Source organism: Tenrec ecaudatus, chromosome 10 (assembly GCF_050624435.1).
Source record: "Tenrec ecaudatus isolate mTenEca1 chromosome 10, mTenEca1.hap1, whole genome shotgun sequence".
NCBI lineage: Eukaryota > Metazoa > Chordata > Mammalia > Afrosoricida > Tenrecidae > Tenrec > Tenrec ecaudatus.
In genome coordinates this window covers 109,415,273-109,434,523 of record NC_134539.1, presented here as the reverse complement: position 1 = coordinate 109,434,523, position 19,251 = coordinate 109,415,273, and the positions used below count along the sequence as shown (strand labels likewise).

The 19,251-nt window shown below is 59.3% G+C and overlaps 1 protein-coding gene across 1 annotated transcript; it reads right to left on the bottom strand.

The window, feature by feature from the left end:
- Positions 1–334: 334 nt before the first annotated feature.
- Positions 335–17,555, bottom strand: MNT (MAX network transcriptional repressor). The gene is made up of 6 exons (XM_075561191.1): positions 17,093–17,555; positions 11,480–12,059; positions 10,832–10,873; positions 10,594–10,705; positions 3,625–3,817; positions 335–3,455 (listed from the first exon to the last, which is right to left on the bottom strand). The coding sequence occupies exons 1-6, from the start codon at positions 17,163–17,165 to the stop codon at positions 2,722–2,724; spliced, it is 1,734 nt and encodes a 577-aa protein (XP_075417306.1). The 5' UTR covers positions 17,166–17,555; the 3' UTR covers positions 335–2,721.
- Between the last annotated feature and the right edge of the window lie 1,696 nt (positions 17,556–19,251).

Sequence of the window (19,251 nt, the reverse complement as noted above, 5' to 3'; positions counted from 1 at the left end):
CCCCAACTGATGGGGGTGGCAAATGCCAGGGTAAGGGCTTTGTGACGGGCTGACAGATCTGACTAGCACAGTCCCAGGCTAGCAGCAAAATGACCACTGGTCACTTTGACCCTGTACCCTGACCTGCCAAAGTGCAGCGAGTTCTAGTGACTTCCTTGTGCTGATATAAGGGAGTTTGCGAACATGGTTTGAAGGGGCAAGTGTGACCAAAGTCTAAGGAATACGAAGTCCTGTGTAGGGTTTGCTGGGACAGCAGCAGGGCTGACAGCTCTTCCACCTGCCTGCATACAATAAAACCACCCAGATGCTGCAGGCTGGCAGCTCCACCTCCGGTTTCAGTGCAGGTTTATTTCATTTTATATTTTATTCCAGGCAAGTGCTTATTACATGGATAGTATTCATGTCTCAACCCCTAAAGTCTTGGAGCATGAACAGCCACTAGAATACAGTTTAATAGTAAAAATACAATATGTACAAAATTAGGGTTTTGTAGTTTTTTTCCCCCACCCCACGCAGCAGATGTATCCAAACACATAAAAATCTCTACAGTCTGGGGTCGCTACAGTTTATATTTCAGGAAACGGAGACACAGTGACTGAGTCCTCACTGTAAACAAGGGCCACCTCTTTGAGGGGTGGAGGGTGGGACCCTGGGCTGGGGGAAGCAGCAGCTGCTCCTGGAGGGACAGGGAGTTTGGTGACCCCCTCCCTGCCCTCCAGGCCTCCCCTGCCCTTCTTTGGCCCCCCAAGGAACCAGCCTCCCCCTCTCCCCGAGGTAAAGACTCCCAGCCAGTGAGTCACTCTGAACATCAAAAAGCAAAACACGCATGAGAGGTAAGATGTGTCTGCGTCCCCCAGGCTGGAAGGGCGAGGGTGGGAAGGGGCGGGCTGTCCCACCGGGAGAGGACGGATGTGGTCCCGACAGCACAGCGGACAGCTCGTGGAGGGGAAATGCCCCCAAGAAGGGCTTGGGCGGTGGCCGCCCTCACGGGCACACGGCGTCACAGCGTTCACAAACGACAACAAAAACGGCCACAATATCCATCTTCACCAATCTGGACATAGTCATTCGGCACTAGATTAGGAGGCCCCACTGCGGGGAGGGGGGGCGGGGGCGGGCGGATGGCAGGGGACAGATGAGGTATCTGTGCAGGCCCAAGGGGCTGGCACGGCAGTTCCGGTCTGGGGCAGGGAGGTGGGTGGGGAACGGAGGGGCCAGCTCGCCAGTGCTTCTCGGACTGTTCTTGGAGGGGCGGCCCTGGCCCCTGCCTTCTCGCCACTGCACTGGCAACACTGAATTCAGCATTCGCCGCCTCTCCCCCGAGAACCAAGGTGTCAGGTGCGGGAAGGCATCGCGCTGGTCAGGTGGGCTTGCTGTACTAGCCTGGGTGCAGGGTCTCAGGTCCCCTTCCTCCAGCCCCATCTGGGCTCAAAGGAAAAGAACGAACAGCCCCCGGGAGGTCTCTAGGACCAGCCAGGGATGCTGAAGTCCTCGAGTCTCTGCCCGGCTACGCTCCCGCAAACGGGCCGCCTCCGGAGACCCAGGCCCCAGCCTGCCAGTGCTAACTTCCTCCTCCCGCTGAAAGGCCATCGGTGAGTGTCCGCGGGGAGCTGAGTGTGCACGTTTGTGTAACTGAGTGTGTCTGACACAAGGCCACTTGTAATAATAAATACCCACTTTTTTTTTTTCTTAAAAGCAGCCGCCCGGGCAGAGGCGGGAAGCAGCGCTTGCGCACGCAGCCCCGCCCCCGTCCCGGCGGAGCCCCGCCCCCAGCTCTCCGCGGGGGCGGCGTCACGCGGCCACCGGGGGCGCGCACTCGCAGCAGCCCGCGGACCGACCCGGGCGGGGTGCCGTCGGGCAGCCAGGGGCGAGGACGGGGCCTAGCCTGCCTGTCTTGGCCCTCCTGGGCTGCCGGACTCCTGGCCAGACACCAAATCCTGGCCCGGGCCTTCCAAGTTGCAGAGGCGCCCAAAGCCAGACACCCGGGCCCATTGACCCTTAGAGGGCACAAGAGACTAAGCAAAAGCCAGGGAAACGAGTGGCACCCCTTCTTTCCAGGTTGGGTTTGGGGGCACAGGACAACAAACCTCTGTGCCCACACTGAGGCAGGAGGTTTGTCCAATGCCCCTGGGAAACTTGGCAACAGCTTGGACTTGGTTTAGTGGTGGTGGCCCATCGCCCCTCTGCTGGAACTGATCAGTGGCCGCTTGGTCAGAGGCCAGGCTGGGGGCACCCATGGGTCTGGGTGGGGCCCAGGCCTGCCACTCCTTCAGAGCTGTCACTAGTGTCCAGCGCAGGGCATTCGGCCACCTCACCAGACAGAGCAATAGCAGCAGCAGTAGCAATGGATGGCGGGGCAGAGGGGAAAGCAGAGACCAGGATGTCCCTTCACACTGATTCCAGGGGACAGGGTGGGTGGCAGGAACGGAAGTGGGAGGTGGCACCAGGCCGCACAGGTGGCACACTCACCAGCGTCTCATCTCATCAGTCATTCTCTTAAGTCCTAGTGCAGTGGGGACTCCTTCGCCCAGTGCCCAGCCCCCTGGGGCGGCCCCTCTCTCCCCTGGCTCAGTCTTTGCACCCCCTTCCCCTAGGAGGCCTGGGGGTGGGTGGGGGTGGAGCGGGCCTGGGCAAGGCTGGAATGTGTGGAGCTGGTGGGTGGGAGAGTGGGGGCCAGGACCCCCTCCCTGCCCCCACTGGGGCCTCTGAGTGGCTTCCTCCTCAGGCCAGCTTCAGTGTGTTGACCGGGAAGGAGGGCATGGTGACCATGGTCACGGGGTTGAGCACTGTCTGGCCCACCAGCTGGGGGTGATGCATCACCTGCGCCCCCACAGCTGGCTTAGCCATGACGGTGGCTGGGGGGCCCAGGCCAGCAGTGCCGTTTACTTGCTGGTGGGAGAGGGTGTGGGCGATGTGGCTAACTGCCACGGGCTGTGGGTACAGGGGAAGCTGGGAGCCCAGATGGGCCACGTGGTTGAGAGCAGCAGGGTGCACCGTGATGTGGCCGATGGGGGGGGTGGCAGGTGCCAGCTGCACAGCAGGGCTGGGGGCCGAGGGGGCGATGTGGGCGATGTGCTTGCCGCCTGGTCCCTGGAGGACGTGGTTCACAGTCTGGATGACTGAGGCGTGGGTGGTGGCCGTGTGGGCGATGACCGTGGAGCCTCCCCCAGCTGAGGCCACCAGGTGGGCGGGAGCTGGCACCAGTGTCTGGGCAGGGGCCGTCGGTGGGGGCGGCGGGGCAGCCAAAGGTGTCTTCTGCTGTGGCGGCTGCTGCTGCTGCACTGGCAGGTGGGCAGGAGACAGGGCCACAGGGTGGGGGTGGGGGGGCGGAGGGGCGGCACTGGGAGGCGGCAAGGCTGACTTCAGCAGCTCCTGTTGGGGCCGATGGCTCAGCTTAGGTGGGCCCAGGCCTGCCCTGTCCTCCTCCATCTCTTCGTCTATGTTGTCCTCACCCTCTGCGCGTGGGAGGGGGGGCGACATGGGGAGAGGGGGGTCAGAAAGGGCTAGGAAACAAGGGGTTGAGAGCACAATGGCCCTGGAGGGTGGCTGTGTGTTCCAGGGTGGGGATGGGTCCGGCAGCAGCCAGAGGCTCTCTGCGGGAGGGACCGCTCCGGGCGCGCTCACCTGAGGCGGTGGAGGTGGAGGCCTGGTCGTCCTCGGGCTGGCCCGTCTGCCGCAGCACGCGGTCGATCTCCAGCACGTCCATCCACTGGCTCAGCTCGTGCTTCAGCTCGGCCAGCCGCTGCTGGGTCGCGATCTTCTCCCGCGCCAGCCGCTCCATCTCATGCTCATACTCCTTCTCCTTCCTCTTCAGGGACTGGGGACAGGGCGAGGGACCGCTGTGAGGACACCCTGAGAGGCCACCGCGGGGCCTCCCCACAGCCGTTCCACCCGGGGTGGACCAGCACCCCGCCGGGTCTGCTGACTCCCGGAGAAGGCGGATGGTAGGATTCTGCGGAGGAGGAAGGCGGGTGACAGCTCTCCCACACTGGGCACCACCAGCAGTTGCCTTCCTCGGAACCCCCAGTGAAGTGTACTTCCCTCCTCCACTGTCTCCTCAGTCATGTTAGTGTGCTCAGAGGCGACCCTTTAGACCAGTGGTTCTCCACCTTCCTAATGCCCCGACCCTTTCAGACAGTTCCTCCTCATGTTGCGGTGACTCCCAACCATAAAACTATTTTTGTTGCTACTTCATAATTGTCATTTTGTTACTGTTGTTTTCCAATGGTCTTAGGCGACCCCTGTGATGGGGTCGTGACCCCAGGTTGAGAACCACTGCTCCAGACTGTCACACATGCCATTGCCACTCCATGCCAGCTGCTAGTTCCTCGACCTCCCCGGGTGCTCCCCACAGGGCTCCCCATTTCTCCCCCTGGTGAGAAGCCTCCACATGCCCCCCAAAGCGCTGACTACACCCCATGTCACATCTACACTGATCAAGACGCAGTGACACTCCCGGCTTTGGTTGCCATCCGTGCCCACGGGTTCTAGTCTGCCATCACCCCACCACCAATGATCACCCACTTCCCAAAGACATTTAGGAAGGCTCCTTCATCCAGCTGGCCACCTCCCCTGAGCTCCTGCAGGGTGCTGACGCTGGTGTTCCTGCATCCTACCCCCACCCTACCGTTTCCTCTGTACACAACCATCAAATTCACTTTTCCCTCGCTCGGTGTCTCGGCTAGCATCTTCTCATAGTCAATGCCCATGGAAGCAGGGGTCCAGAAATCAGAGGAGGGCCTGCAACGGGTACTTTCTGTCTCCCCGCATGCATGGCAGCTGCCTGGGAGAGCCGTGCGCGAGGAGGATGGGGGGCGGCTGCTTCTCGACTGCAGGACTACAGGAGAAGGAAGCCAAACGCGCCCTGGGCTGCCCAGAAGAACCAACGCTTCGATGCTCCTTAGAAGCAGGGCCAGCGATACTTTGGACACATTAAACCAGAGGCATCAGTCCCTGGACAACACCATCACGCTGGGTAAAGTGGGTCAGTAGGGCAAAAGAACCCCCAGGAAGACCCTCAAGGATATGGCGCAGCACGGCGGCTGCAACAATGGGCTCCGATGTCACGAGGACAGTGAGGCGAGCACAGGCCCGGGCCGTGCTGCGTAATGCTGTGCCCAAGGCCGCTGTGAATCCGAACGGACAAGTCCTCGCCGTACCTGATTTCCAGGTCGGTCTTCCCGGGGAACCAGGGCAACCGAGCGCCTAAATGTTGTGCCACTGGGGCCCCCTAAGAAAGAGGCACACAGTCTACAACATCCAAACCACTGCCAGGGGGTCCACTGCTGACTCCCTGCCGCCCTACAGGGCACAGAAGAGCCGCTCCTTAGTCTCCCCCGCGCGACAGTTTGACCAGAGCAGCCAGGAGGTTGGAACCAACTTTGTGGTTAGGATAAGGTGACCAAATTTTAACATTGGTAAAGCAGGACACCATTGATAAAACTCATATTCTGGTGAAATAGCCACATGGCAGCCGAAACCCGTATACCCTAGCTTGTCGTGCATTCTTTCCAAAAATCAGGACTTTTTAAAAACGCCATGAAACGCGGGAAAATTGGTTAAAAAGCAGGACGTCTGGTCACCTTAGGTTAGGAGCCCCACGTTTCAACCACTCACTCTGCTGCCAGGGCTCCCTTACAAGGGACACGCCATTCCCGAGGGCCAGCTGCGCTCGCCCTGCCTTTCCAAGTCAACCATCTTCTCCTGGGCCTCCAGAACCACCTGACGCTCACACTTGATTAAATTAAACGCTTTTAGGTCTCCTGGATCTTCTGCCATTGGCTTTTCCTTGGCCTACGCATGTCCTGGTGGCTGTGCAGCTGGACCATGCCAGACCTGGCCTCTGGACAAGGCTGTTTGCTCCCTCGCCCCACCTGCTCCTGGGCTTTTGCTTCCAGGACATGCAGCACCAGCTACCACCACACAACAGTCTTTACTGTCGGCTCCAGAGCCCAACTGCCTGGACGCTGGACACAGTCTCTTGAGTGCCACTCCAGGTCTAATCTGCTCACCCTCCAGGGCCACCTGAGGTCCCAACTTCCTCCACAGATCTCCCACCAACACCACACAGCCTTCCTCCCCCGCTGCCTATCTAACTAGACTCTCACAACCACCATCTCCATATTCATGCCTCCCCACCTCACACACACCGTTCCCTCCAGCCCTGTGTGTGAACTAGAGTGGCCATCATAGTCCCGTTCTCTCCGCCAGCCCCACTGGTGACTAGGACAGAGCAGCGTACAAGGTGGGTCCTGGCACCAGTGGAGGAAATCAACCAGAGGGTGGGGATGTGGAGGCAGTTTCTCATTAGTCCCTTCTGCCCACTGCAGTAAGACTAACACTCAAACTCCCTGCCACTAAGTTAGTTGAACAGGGCAGAACTGCCCCTGTGGTTTTCTGAGACTTTTACATCTTTTTTTTTTTTTTTTTTTTTGACTTTTACATCTTTACAGGAGCAGACAGCCTCGTCTTTCTCTCACGGAGTCACAGGTGAGCTCAAACGGCTACCCTGTGGTCAGCAGCTCAATTTGCAGCCCACTACACCAATCAGAGCTCCTCAGAGCAACGGCTCGCAACCTGTGGGTTGAGACCCCTTTGGGGGTCAAAGACCCTTTCACAGGGGTCTCCCAATTCATCACAGCAGCAAAATGGCAGTTATGAAGCAGCAACGAAAATAATGTTATGGTTGGGGGGGTCACCACAACATGAGGCCCTGTATGAAGGGGTCTTGGCATTAGGAAGGTGGAGAACCACTGCCTTAGAAGGAACCGTGGTAACTATTAGCCTGGGCTTCCTCCTGATGCCCGTTCCTCAAGGGGAGGAGTTAGCAGCAGTCTCCCAGGACTGTTTGCCCACCCTCACCAGGCACAACAATGTCTCCCATCACACATCAACCAGGCCCCACCTCCCCACGAGCTCCATTTCTCACCTTATTTGTGAGAAAAGCTGCCTATGACCTACACAGCTGCCTGCTGCCCTGGTAGAGACCTGACAGTTTTATACCTGTCACCTGCCACCGCAGTGGTGTAAGGGACACACACACACACACACACACACGAGGCCAGGGCTGGATATGAACCCAGTTGGGGCCCACTGACAGCAGGACTGGTGACAACTCCTCAGCCCTCACTGCAACCTGACTGGGTGGGGCAGGGGGGGTAGCTGGAAGCAGCAATCTGGATTTCTGCCTACGTGAAAAGAGAGAACCTTTTTGATCTGGGATCTGCCTGTCTACGGCACTACAACTTTCTGCAAACCTTTTGCCACTTCAAGCCACCCTGGAGTTTGACTGGAGGCCTCCCTCAGCATCTCCACTGCTCCTCCCACCCAAGGCTCCCAGCACATAGAGCCCTCAGTCTACAGGGCCCCATCAGCACCACCTTTTGACTGTCATCTAGTGTCCTGATCTTTGCCAACAGCCTGCCGGAAAAATGCTGGCTCGGACCCAACTCCTTGCCTTCCACGTCCATTTCAACTTATCATGAAGGGCTCGGGCTCACAGGTCCTTTCCTCAGCAGACTTCCCTGGTGCTCGCTCCAGGGCCTACCCTGCCTTCCCCAAAGGAGGGCGGGCGACAGCCTAGTCTGTTCACAGATTTATCTTCTTCCACAAAGCCTGGGAGGGAAGGCACGGGATACAAACCTGGGAGGTAAGGCACGGGATAGCTAAAGGTACTCAAATGAAAAACATTAACGGATGAGGTTGGGGATTTAGAGAAAACCACACTGTGAATCTTTCTACTATTTCCATTTCCACAATCACCAAGGCCCCTGGGTAGTGTCAAAAGCTTAACCTTCAGGTTGCTAGTATGAAAGGACCTGGGGGTTGCTTCTAAAATAAAAAAACCCCAAACTCACTGCCATCGAGTCCTTGCCCACACACAGCTACCCTGTATGGCAGGGTAGATGTGGTAGTTCACATAATTTCATGTCAACTTGAAGCTATATGAAAGTGTAGGGGTGGAGTCTAGCCTGTCAATCAGGCCACAGCTTGATGGTGCCTCCTTGTGGGCGTGACCTTATAAGGAGGGTCCTGGGAACTTACTCCCCTCACTCTGCCTTCACCTTCTGGTTGGTGAGCCCCGGTAGGGACCTGCACTGCTGCCACTGCCATTGGATCTATGCAAACCTGCGCCCACCAGCCTGTGATCTTCCTGCATTCTGCTCACTGCATGTGGCTACATGAGTCGGAAAAGGGATTTATGGACTTGGTCGGCACTGGATCGGGATGTTTGCTTGATATATAATTTCTAATATAAAACTCTTACACATGAGTGTCACTGAATTTGTTTTTTTAGTCAACCCAGCCTAACACAGTAGATCTGCCCCAGTGAGTTTCTGATACTGTAACTCTTTATAGGAGTAGAAAGTCACCTGCCAACTAGCTGGTGGGTTTGAACTGTTGACCTGAAACTAGCAGCTCAACGCATAACCACCAAGACTCCTCCTCTAAAAGATCATAGCTGAGGACACCCAGGGAGCAGTTCCACACATGAGGTGACGAAGGTCTGCAATGGGTTTTTATTCCCGCTACCAGTTCCAGGCCAAGTATCTGATAGATAGCCTGGGGGTTCCACGGAATCGATTTCTAAGTGATTTCCAAATTCCCTATTACGCAGGTCTTCCCCCCCAAAACATGTCCACAAAGAGGAACCTGCCATTTCATCGCTCCCGTCCTGGAATAACAGCTGTTTTGTGTTTACAGGCTGGCAGGTAGTATTTCCAGGAACAGTCTGATTTAAGCCTAGCATCCCTATGACAGAGCTACTATTACTTTACACTCCGCCCCCCCCCCCCCGCCCATTCAGCCTCATTGCAGAAATGAAGTCATTGGTATTCAGGGATGTCACGGTATGCGGGCAGAGATTTGATCACTGGCAGGCAGGAGGACAGAAGTAGGTAAACTCAAACCGGAGTTCTGCAAACGCGACCCAGAAATATGCCCGGCCCGGCCTTTCTCGGCCTCCAAAACCTACACAGTCCCCTTCCTGGCGCCAGGTCCCTTCCAGCTGCAGACGAAGCTCCGCCCCTCCAGAGCACGCGCGCACCCACGCGGACCTCGCTTTGCTGCGTCACTCTCCGCCGGCCGCACCCTCCTCCGGCACACCGAGAAGCCCCGCCCACACGAGGCCCAGCCAATCCCCGAGTACGACCCCGCCCACACGAGGCCCAGCCAATCCCCGAGCACGACCCCGCCCACACGAGGCCCAGCCAATCCCCGAGTACGGCCACGCCCCTTCCAGGTGCCGGGAAACAGCCTGGAGGCTCGCCAGTCCCTCTCCCTCGCCCTCCAGTGCGGGCGGAAGGGCGCTCGGTCGGTCGGTCGCTCGCGGGAGGAGGGGAGGGGCCCGCCGGCTGGGAACCATCGCGAAGCAGGGCCTCCGCCCCTCAACGAGTCAGGCTCCGGTTACCTCAGGGCTGTGACCCCGCAGCAGAGAAAGGAGGGGGTGGAGGGGTGGCTCCGCCGCTAGTTCACAGCACCACCAGACCCGTCCTTGCCACCCGTTCCCAAGGGGGCCCGCCAAGCTGCCCAGACCTCCAAGGTTTCACTGGAAGGCCGACTGGGAGACCCTGATGCTCACCCTCCCCCAAGCGGGCAGGGAAACAGGCCTAAGTTCCTCCCATTGCACAATGGCTCCCGGTCTCCTCAGCAGCCGAGCGCGGCCGCCGGCCCCATCCCCCACAACCTCTGCCAAACGCGGAACCCTCCACGGTTTCCAGGGAAACCGAAACTCAGGGCCGTCATGGCAACTGTCTTATCTGGCAGGCGCGCTCCCCACCCCCCATCCTGCTGGAGAGCCAGTGCCCAAAGGGAGGGGACACACTGCCAGAAGGGCCCCTTAAAAAAGCAACTAGAACTAGGGCCTATTTTTGTAACCCAGACAGAAGGAACGCGTAATTTTTAAAGATTCTGCGACTCCAGTGGCTGTTTCTCACTTAGAAGGACCACCAGTCCCCTCCAAGCTGATTTCAACAGTTTTCCTCAATTATAGGCACCTCACAAGGGGGCGTTCTTAACTCCCCCGGGGTAAGGGAGGGGCCCAGGTGGGCTCCGTACCCCTACTCCACATGCCTAAAGATTGGGGACCAACAGATTAACAGGGGTAGAAAAGGGCACTGCGGCAGGGCGGAGGAGCCGGCTCCACGCACTGCCCGCCCTCCCGACTGAACACGGATAGCGATGGTCCAGGCACCGGGTTTTACACCCGGCCAGGCTGCAGCGCGCCCTCCGAGGTCCGGGGACACTAAGGCTTAGGGGGATGAGCAGGAGGCGGGGGCTTGGTGGAGGTGACTGGAGGGAGGGTGGTGGAAAAGGGGGGGGGGCTCCCGCTGCCACCGCCCTCCCCAGGCGCACGCGCGTCCTGTCTCCTGCTTCCTCCTCCCGGGTAGGGAGCCCCGCTGACGTCAGCCAGGCCATGTGCTCAGCGCCCGCGTGGAGGCGGGCGGGGGAGCGAGAGGGCGGGACGCAGCCCGCGATGGAGGGCGGGAGAGGGGGGTTGGGGGGGGGGGAGGGAGGGAGGAAGTTGCTGCTGCTGCAGCCGCCACTGCCACCCTAGCCCGCCCTCTGCCTGGCCCGGCTTCCCTCCCCCTGTACCTGGATGTACCGCAGTGCCGTCCGCAGCACGCTCAGATTCGACGTCTTCTTGTCGTCCACGTTGGGGATGTTGCGCTTCAGGGTCTCAAAGCATTCCTTCAGATGGGCCCTCCTGGGGAAAAGGAGCTAGCTGGGGTCAGCCAGCCTGGGGGTGGCGAAGGGGAGGCCCAAGGGGAGCTGCGGGGGGGACCAAGGGCTGGGCCAATCCCGGGACTGAGGGCGGTGGGCCCAGTCACACCTGTTCTTCTCCAGTTTGTTGTGGACTTCTCTGGTGCCGATCCTGCAACCCAGACAGAGGCGGCTCAGGGAGGAGGGCCCCACTCTGCAGCCCTCCTACCCGCCGCCCCCAGCCTCCCGTATGCCTCAGGCAGCTTTGTCTCCAACATTCTCCTTTGGGAAGCAAAGATGTTTGCCCTGTGCCACATAAACCCCATGGATGGTATATCCGTGTTCATGACCCACAACCCCGTTAGTGCCCCATCCCATCCATTCACCCATGAGGCGACAAGCTCACACCAGGCCCGATAAACCAAACCCACTACCCCACAGGAATAGGTTCCAACTAGTGACCCCACAGGGCGGAGTAGAACTGCCCCTTGGGGTTCACGCGGGAGCAGACAGCCTCATCTGACAGCCTCATCTTTCTCCTGGAGGCTCACGTGGGTTTGAACTGCTTTGCTGACTTTGTGCCCAATAGCTTGGAAATGCCAAAAGCCCAAGCCTTGGGGCATCTGAAGCCTGAGGGATGACAGAGGGCAATGCCACTTGCTGGTGGGGATGGGCACAGTGACAATATGCCCAAATAGGAAGCTCCTCGGGTGCTCTTTCACATACACAAGGGCATAGCCAGTTCTCTCCAGCCCCCGCTCGGTCCCACCTCACTCACCCCCCTGGTCTCTTCTTTTGTTCGTTGGATTTGACTTCTTCAGCAGGTGCCAACTTCAGTGTTCCAAGCGTGGATGGAGGTGGCTGCTGGGGGGCCAGTTGCGGTTGGACTCCAGGGTGTGGTGCAATGGTCAAGATGGGTGTGGGGAGGGGCTGCAAGGGTTTGGGGCTACCCGTGGGTGCAACAGTGGTCTTAGGGTCCGGCAGTAAGGGGGCAGGGGCGGGCACCTGTGGCCTGGTGGGCAGAGGGGCAGGCTCCTTAATGCTGAGTCCTGAGGTGCTGACCAAGGCTGGCTGTCGGGGTGCCAGGGGTAGAGATTGTGCTGTGGGGGGCAGTGGTGGGGGTGGAACCAGCGGCTGTGGGGAATTGGTCACCACGGGAATGGGGATGACAGTTAGGGGGGTTGGGGTGGCAAGTGGGGGTGGGGGTGCTGGTGGGGGTGCTGGTGGGGACAGGGGCAAGGGGGGCGCCTCAATGCGGGGTTCCTCCAGTGGCAGAGCATGGGCTAGCCTGGCCAGGCTGCTGGCCTTCTTCTGCTCCTGCTCCCGCTCCCGCTCCAGGCGAAGCCGCTCCTGCTCCTCTATGCAGAGAGAACACAAGAGGGTCTAAGCAGACCAGTTGACCTGGCTGGGGCCCCAGCGGTCGGTCCTCATCCTTTGACCCCATTGAGTCAGTGCTTGGTGACATCACAGCCTGGGCCTCCACAAATACCCACAACGTCCATTGGGCCAGGCCAAGCACTGGGACACGGCAGGAACAACTAAAGCAGACCTTTGGAGAGCTGGCTGGGGGCAGGGGGTGGTAAGAGGAGTTAGTTGAGGCCATGGTGAGGGCAGGACAAAGGACTGTGGGGTCACAGGACAGGAACCACTGAGGGCTAGGCAGGTGACGAGTGGGAAAGGTTGGGAGCAGCAGGGCACTGAGGGGACTGGAGTGGGAGATGAGGCTGAAGAGAGGGGCAGAGGCCCAGGGGTCAGGTGGAGGGTGAGATATATCAAGTCTCTGGCTGCCGAGGCTGGACCTGACCTTCAGCATGAATCCCCAAGCACCTTCTTTAAGGGGCCAAGCGGTACCTTTTATTCACAGGTGAGATAAATGATGCTCACATAGCAAGTACAGGTAAAATTGATGCCCAAGTCTCTTGACACGGCATCCTGCCCTGCCCTTGCTGTGCCAAAACTAGGTGTCTCCTCACGCACGGTCACACTGCCGCCTGGAATCTCACAAGAACCCCACACCACAGGCAACACAGGGGCACTGCCTTCACTTCTCAGGTGAGCAAACTTGGCCCAGGACTCTGGTCTCACTGCCTAGGGCCCAAGGCCTCCAGTTTCCTCAGGAATTGTATAACAAAATGCACTGAAACAACACTTAACAAACACACTCCTGATGCCCCTGGCCCTGCACCCAGGCAGGCAGAAAAGATTCAGACTCTTCACAGAGGAGGAGCAGGGCAACAGACTTGAGGCAACCCTGTATCCCCTCCCTGCCACTCCACCCGTTCAACATCAAGGCTGCCAGCCTAGCAGGAAGGTGAGGCCTGTCTACCCCACCCCCCAGCGGGAGGAGAACACGGAAGAGGAAGGTGCTCCTCCCACCTCCACCTGCCCAGTCCTCACAGGGAAGTGGCTGCAGTGTCCCCTCTGTCCTCCCCCTCCCCAGTACAGTGAGCTGAGCCCAGTGGGGAAGCAAGCAGCCCTCCCTTCCTGCACTGGAGACACCACATGGCTGACAGCACTACCCAGGACACACCCCAAACATGCCACCCTACTTGGGGCGGGGCTAAGTCTGGCCTCTAAAGTGCATCTACCTGGGACCTTCCTTTCTGGCCCTGTGGCCCCAGAAAACCTGAGGCCTGTAGGGTGGCTATGAGTTGGCATCAACTCGATGGCAGTGAGTTTGATTTTTGTTTTTTAAATCAGGGCCCTTAGGCCAATCAAGGAATTTCAGCTCAGCCAGGCCAGCTCCAGGGCCCCTCCTTCCTCAGCTGAGGAGAAGAGGCGAAAGAGGAAGCAGAGGGGGAAGTGTGAGAAGGGAAGCAGCAAGTGGTTTCCCAGCAGTCAAAGTTCAGGCACTGGACACGGTCAGTAGGGGCCTCTTCCGCCTTGCCCCTGCCCTTGAGGAAGGGGAGATACCAGGCCTGCCCTACACCAACAATGGCTTTCTTACTGCCCCAGAGCAAACAAGCTTTCTGGTCCACCTTCCCACAAACAGCTTTGCTGGAGGAGGAGGCCTAGAGACTTCCAGCCTTTCTCAGGCCCAGCCTGGGGCACCCCCATCCTGCTCTGTCTCTCCTACTGCAATGCAGAGTCCCCTATGTCAGGGTGCAACACAGCCCCTGCCTCTACTCCTTAGATTCTTCAGAAGCCAGCTTCTCTCCAGCTCTGGAACAAGTGTTGACTCTCCACAAACGGGGCTAACTGGGCCCCAAAAGCAACCCCATCCGTGTCCCCCAAGCAACTTCAAAGCACGCCAGGCAGGTGGCAACCTCCTTCCCACCTAATGACTTCTCTCCCAGATCTAGGTGCCAGGAAGGAGCCACCACTGTCAAATCCTGACTGGTGGTGTCGGAAAGGAGGTGCGCCCTAAACCGGATGGGTTCACTGAAGCTTCCTGGCCACAATCCTCTACTTGGCTTCTGGGAAGTAGGGGTAGAAAACAGGGGTTCCTTCAGGACAATCTATTTAGGCTCTTTAGAGTAATGCTCTGCCTCACCCCTGGGTGTACCCTTTTACACCCGTGCACACACACACTCTCTGGGACCGGGACCCTTCCTGAGCTCTGTCCCGAGGGTGCCCCCAGAGAGCTTACTGGGGCAGACTACAGAAGCATATGTTCCCTTCAGCCACCTTGGCCCCAGGCCAGCACAGGACTAGGGGGTGAGGAGACTGCATCACATGCTACCAGAGGTGTGAAAGGATCTACTCCTTCTAGGGCCTAAGGGAGCTCCAAGCATGGGGCAGGCCCAGGCCCAGGGCAGGGATTGGTCAGGAACTTCCTCAGCTCATGCCACCTCCAGGAATGCCGGGCATGGCCAGGCTCCACCTTCCTGATGACCACCAGGACAGAACAGCCCTGTCCTCTCCCACGTGAGTTTGTCCATTCACGTGCTGCACACATCCTCAGGCTCTTCATGTGAGCAAGCTGGTGGGACCAGGCCTGGAAACTGACCCTCAGAGACTAAGGGGGTATAGGGGATGTGGACAGAGGAATCCCTGTTTGGAGCTGGCCAGCTGGGTAAGTACACCAGGAAAGCAGTTCTGGGTGGCAAGTTTATTTGCCACTGCCTCACCCCATCCTTCCCACACCCAAGTCAAGGAACAGAACCTCAAAAGAGGGAAGAGGTTTAACTGCTGAGGCTGCAGGTCTGACCACCTGTAATGTGATTTGCAGGAGTAGATTAGCTTTCCTGAACCAATTTACCAGCTAAACCTCCCTGCCCTACCACCAAGAACCTGGCACTGGGTAATGAACTTGGCTTACATGGAGGACAGGGTGTCTGTATGGAGCAGGGGGCTGCCATTGCTTAGGAGGGTACCTTTGCCAGGTTCCTTCAGTGTGGCACTCATCCCTGTTCTGCTACCAGAAGGTCAGCTCTGGACTGACTTATTTGGGAAAGGGTCTCCCACCCCTAAGCACCGAGCCTCAGACAGAGGGGTGGGGACGACGACAGGGGTCAACAGCAGCAGTGTGTGGGGCTGACAGTCTCTTCAGAGCTGGTGTCCAGTCTTCCCCTTTCCTCTTGTCCCTGCGCACAAGGCATTCTTGGTCCCCACCAGCACAGCCCATCCTGCTAGGGACCCACCCCAAAGATGAGAGAGGTGTGGGGGCGGATGTCTCAAACCAGCAGTTCAGCAAAACCCAAGCATGAGGGTTTTCGGTATCTCAGGTGACTCTTGACCTTGAGAGGCGGGCCATCCAGCAGACTAGGCCCCATGGACTCACAGCTCCCCGGCCCCTGGGCCTGCCCGCCACCGCCGCTTCCCCCGCCCCGCCAGCCATGGCTGTGTTCGCTGCAGGCGCGGGCGCGCGCACACACACAACACACTACTACCTCCTGCATGACTCATCATAGAAGCAACAATAGGCAGAGAAAGGAAAGGAGGGCGAAGCACTCGCTCAGCCACAGCCAACCCTACCGGGTTTCTTTTTTGTTTTTGGGGGGTGGGACGATGACCCCGCTCCGGCACACACACACCCTATAGGGCCGATGAGCCCACAGCAGTCTGGAAAACGAGCTCCTCCCTGCCCCCATTCCAGCAGCACCCTGAGGCTCGGGACCACACCAAGGAAGGGTGCGTGGGGATAGGAGGCATTGGAAATCCTCTTTCCTGCTTCCCCCTGGCGAGAGAGCGACAAAGTTTGCCCCTTCACCGCTGAAAGGGTTGCCAGGGGCGTCTGGTGAGAACGTTGGAGGGGTCGGAGGGAAGATGTGAGCTCTGTTATCGTCTCACCCTACCACTCTGGGGGCTTCCCACCCCAGTATTAATAAAACCACTACCCAAAAAACAGTTGCTTCGGGGCGAGAACCAGCAGGTGAGCAGAGTAGATCCCAGCCTTGGGAGAAGCCCAGCGGCCTCGGCCCCGGCCCAACCCGGAGCAGGGCCCGGGGCCAGCTCCGCCCAGGCCCCGCCCCTGACCCAGCGCGAGGCAGCTCAGACAGGCCCCGCCGCGCCGTCCCCAGCGGGAGTGTCCCCGGTGCACGTGGTCGGAGGCGGGGCCCATCCACGTCACCACCCGGTGTAACCAACAGGCTTGGAACGCAGACACACGCAACATTCCAGCCCAGAGCGGGCTTGGAACGCACCGACACGCCACATTCCACACCGGCTAAAGCGGGGCGCAGGAGCTGCCCCCAGCAACCCGTGGGCCGCTCGCAGAAACCCAATCAGCCTGGCTCGCACCCAAACCCCAGACGCGCGACCCAGCCCAGCTCTGGGAGGCGGGGTCAGGCGGGGCTGGCCAGGATCATAAGACACGCGATGTCATTTCATTCTGCAAAGGCCGCCTCCGCCCCAAGCGGCGCGTAGCCGTGCCGGGAGCGTCCTCGACACCATCCCCCAGGGCCAGGGAAGCCGGGAGCTGCTCCGCGTAGAGTAATTCCCACCCCCACTCTGTTACACACACGCCCACTCGTGTGCACTACACGCACGCCCGTGTACACGTCCGCTCACCAGCTCTCCCCTAGGCTCACATCACATCTTCCCGTGCACACACACGCACGCACACGCGGATCTGCCAACCCCCCCACCCGCAACACCATTTCTCAACCCCCCCCCACCGGTTCACACACATCTTCCGCCACCAAGGTTGCCGCTGGCCCACGGGAAAGAAGCCCCTCACCCCCAACAGAAGGTGAAAGGAGGGTGGCAGGCAGCTAGGGTGGAGCCCGCAAGAGCCAGGCCCCTCACTGCATGTTAATGAATTCATCAATTAATTGTACTGCCCACATCAGTCCTTCCCCGGCAGCGGCTAGTGCAGAAAGCTGAGCACTGCCGGGCTTCGAAGGCCGCCGGGGAGGAAGGTGTCCTGCCCACCGCTGAGTGTGAGTTGGGGGCCGGGGTCGCTCGCCTCCCCTTCCCCAGTGTCCCGGGGCCCAGCCTGGCCGCTCACCACGTGCTCTCTGTTGTTGCTGCGCTTGCCATTCCAGGAAGCGGGCCGCCTCCAGTAGTGTCTCTATGCTCATCGCGCTGAGAGCTGCCGGGGGTGCGCCGGAGCCGAGGCTGCGGCCCGCGAGCCGGGCACAGGTCAGGCTGGCGGGCAGGCAGGAGGCAGTGATCACCTCCTGGGAGAGACAGGGCTGGGTGGCGCAGCGCACTCCGCAGAGAGGAATGGGAGAGCACGGGGAGAAAAGTCAGTGTCTCCCCAAATATTTGCAAAATATAAATTTGCAATTTAAAGAATTTGATGCAAAAAAGGGGAGGCGGCCCTGCTCCCCTCTTTGCCCTCCCTCTCTTCCTCCCTTCCGATGCCTCCCGCCCCGCGGCCCCCGGGAGTCCCGCCGACAAGAAAGGGCTTTGCAACAAGATGGCGAGGAGGCACCGACACACACAACAAGGGAAGGAGCCGCGCTGCCCCCGGCCGCCGCCCCCGCTACTACACCGGGGCCGCAGCCAAAGCCCGGACCGGAGCCCCCGGCCGCCGGGCCCCGGCGTCTTGCGAAGGGAGGGGCGGGGTCCTGCGTGGGCTGGTCCCGCCCACTATAGACGGAGTGCGCACACGTGGCCTGGGCGGGGGCGAAGGATGATCCCGCCGGATTCGCGCGCAGTATTTCCGCTTTCCCGCCTTGCTCCACCTGCAATCTACAAGTTGAGCAAGGGCTAAATGTTAGGTCACTCCTAAATCTTGTCATGTTGGGAGGTAACGACGGGTGAAATTTTCAAGTTTAAATTAGCTCAAATAAGGATGTTCTGAGTAACGATAGCCTTAGGACGGTAACGACTGGTATGATTCCCTAGCTCTCTTCTCCCGACCCACACGTGACCCAAGTCCCGCAACCTCCCCGCTGTCGCAATTCCCCCGGGATCCGCCCCTGGGCGGAGCTAACGGCCAGAGGCAGTCGGAGACCCGGCAGAACGCGAAGAGTGGCGATCCAGTTCCAGGTTTTGTCTCCGTTCCTCCCCCCGCAGTGCGTTCGCATCCTATTAGGCGACGTCACCCGGCTGCAGGCCAATGGGCGGGCAAGACAACACGGCATGGAGCAGCTCCACATGGACACCCCGCGCCGCCAGCCTTCTGTTTAAAGGGCCAGTACCTGCAGGGTCACATTCGTGGGCGCGCAAGGGAACCACGGAGTGAGCAAAGAGTGAGAGGGGAATCCTGCAACTGTGCCACGGAGAACCCTTAACTCTTCAGCGCCCCGCTTTAGGACCAAGTCTCTTTCCCCGAAACTCTTGTCTTTGTCCACACGTCTGATGTGAGTGGAGAAACCAACTGTGCCACCCTAGGAGCCGCCCTATGCTCAGACGCGGGAGCGAGCAGGAGGGCTTGGCAAAGCGTCCCCAGCTCTGGCCGCGGGGCGTGGCCCCAATCGGGAACAACAACGTGGAGGGCGGAAGCCCGGCCCTCCCAGCGAGAGGCTGCGGACGGACGGGCGGGCGGGGCCGCGCCGTCTGGCTTTCGCGCTTGCCGGCAGGGCGGGGACCCTGGGCTGGCACGTCCACACCGTTTCCTGGCGCGCGTGTCTGAGGGCCACAAAGGTACAATCAGAAAGTTAAGAACTTCGAGGCCAATTTTCCAACCTCTCATTTTACAATGAAACTAACGTCCAGAGAAAGGACCGGCTAAGGCCACTCAGTATTCCAGAAGTAGGTTATGACAGAGCCAGAGAGCGGCCAGTCTGATATCCTGGGAAGAGCCCAGAGCGGCTCCCCACCTGTGGGGAGGACTATTTGTTCCTGACCCCACTGATGACTCATTGGAGCTAGTTCTGGGATGGGTTAAGGAATTGGGAAAACTTAGGGTTTTGTTATTGTCAGTACGGTAAGAGTACTACGTAAAAACTCTGATACAGGACAACTCCTTCCCTGAAACTAAGCCCTGTGTTCTGGCAGGTGGAGGGCACACACATTGGTACAGTTGATAATGACAGGCACTGGCCAGGAGACACATTTACAAGGATGTCCAGCCCTGCCTTCCCAGCACTAGGCCTAGTGTCCTTAGCCTTGGCCCCAGACACTGGACCAATGTCCTTTCCTTCCCCAACAAATGTCAACCGAGTGAGGCAATGCCAGTGGGCTCTGGACCCCCACAGCTTGGGCTCTACCATCACA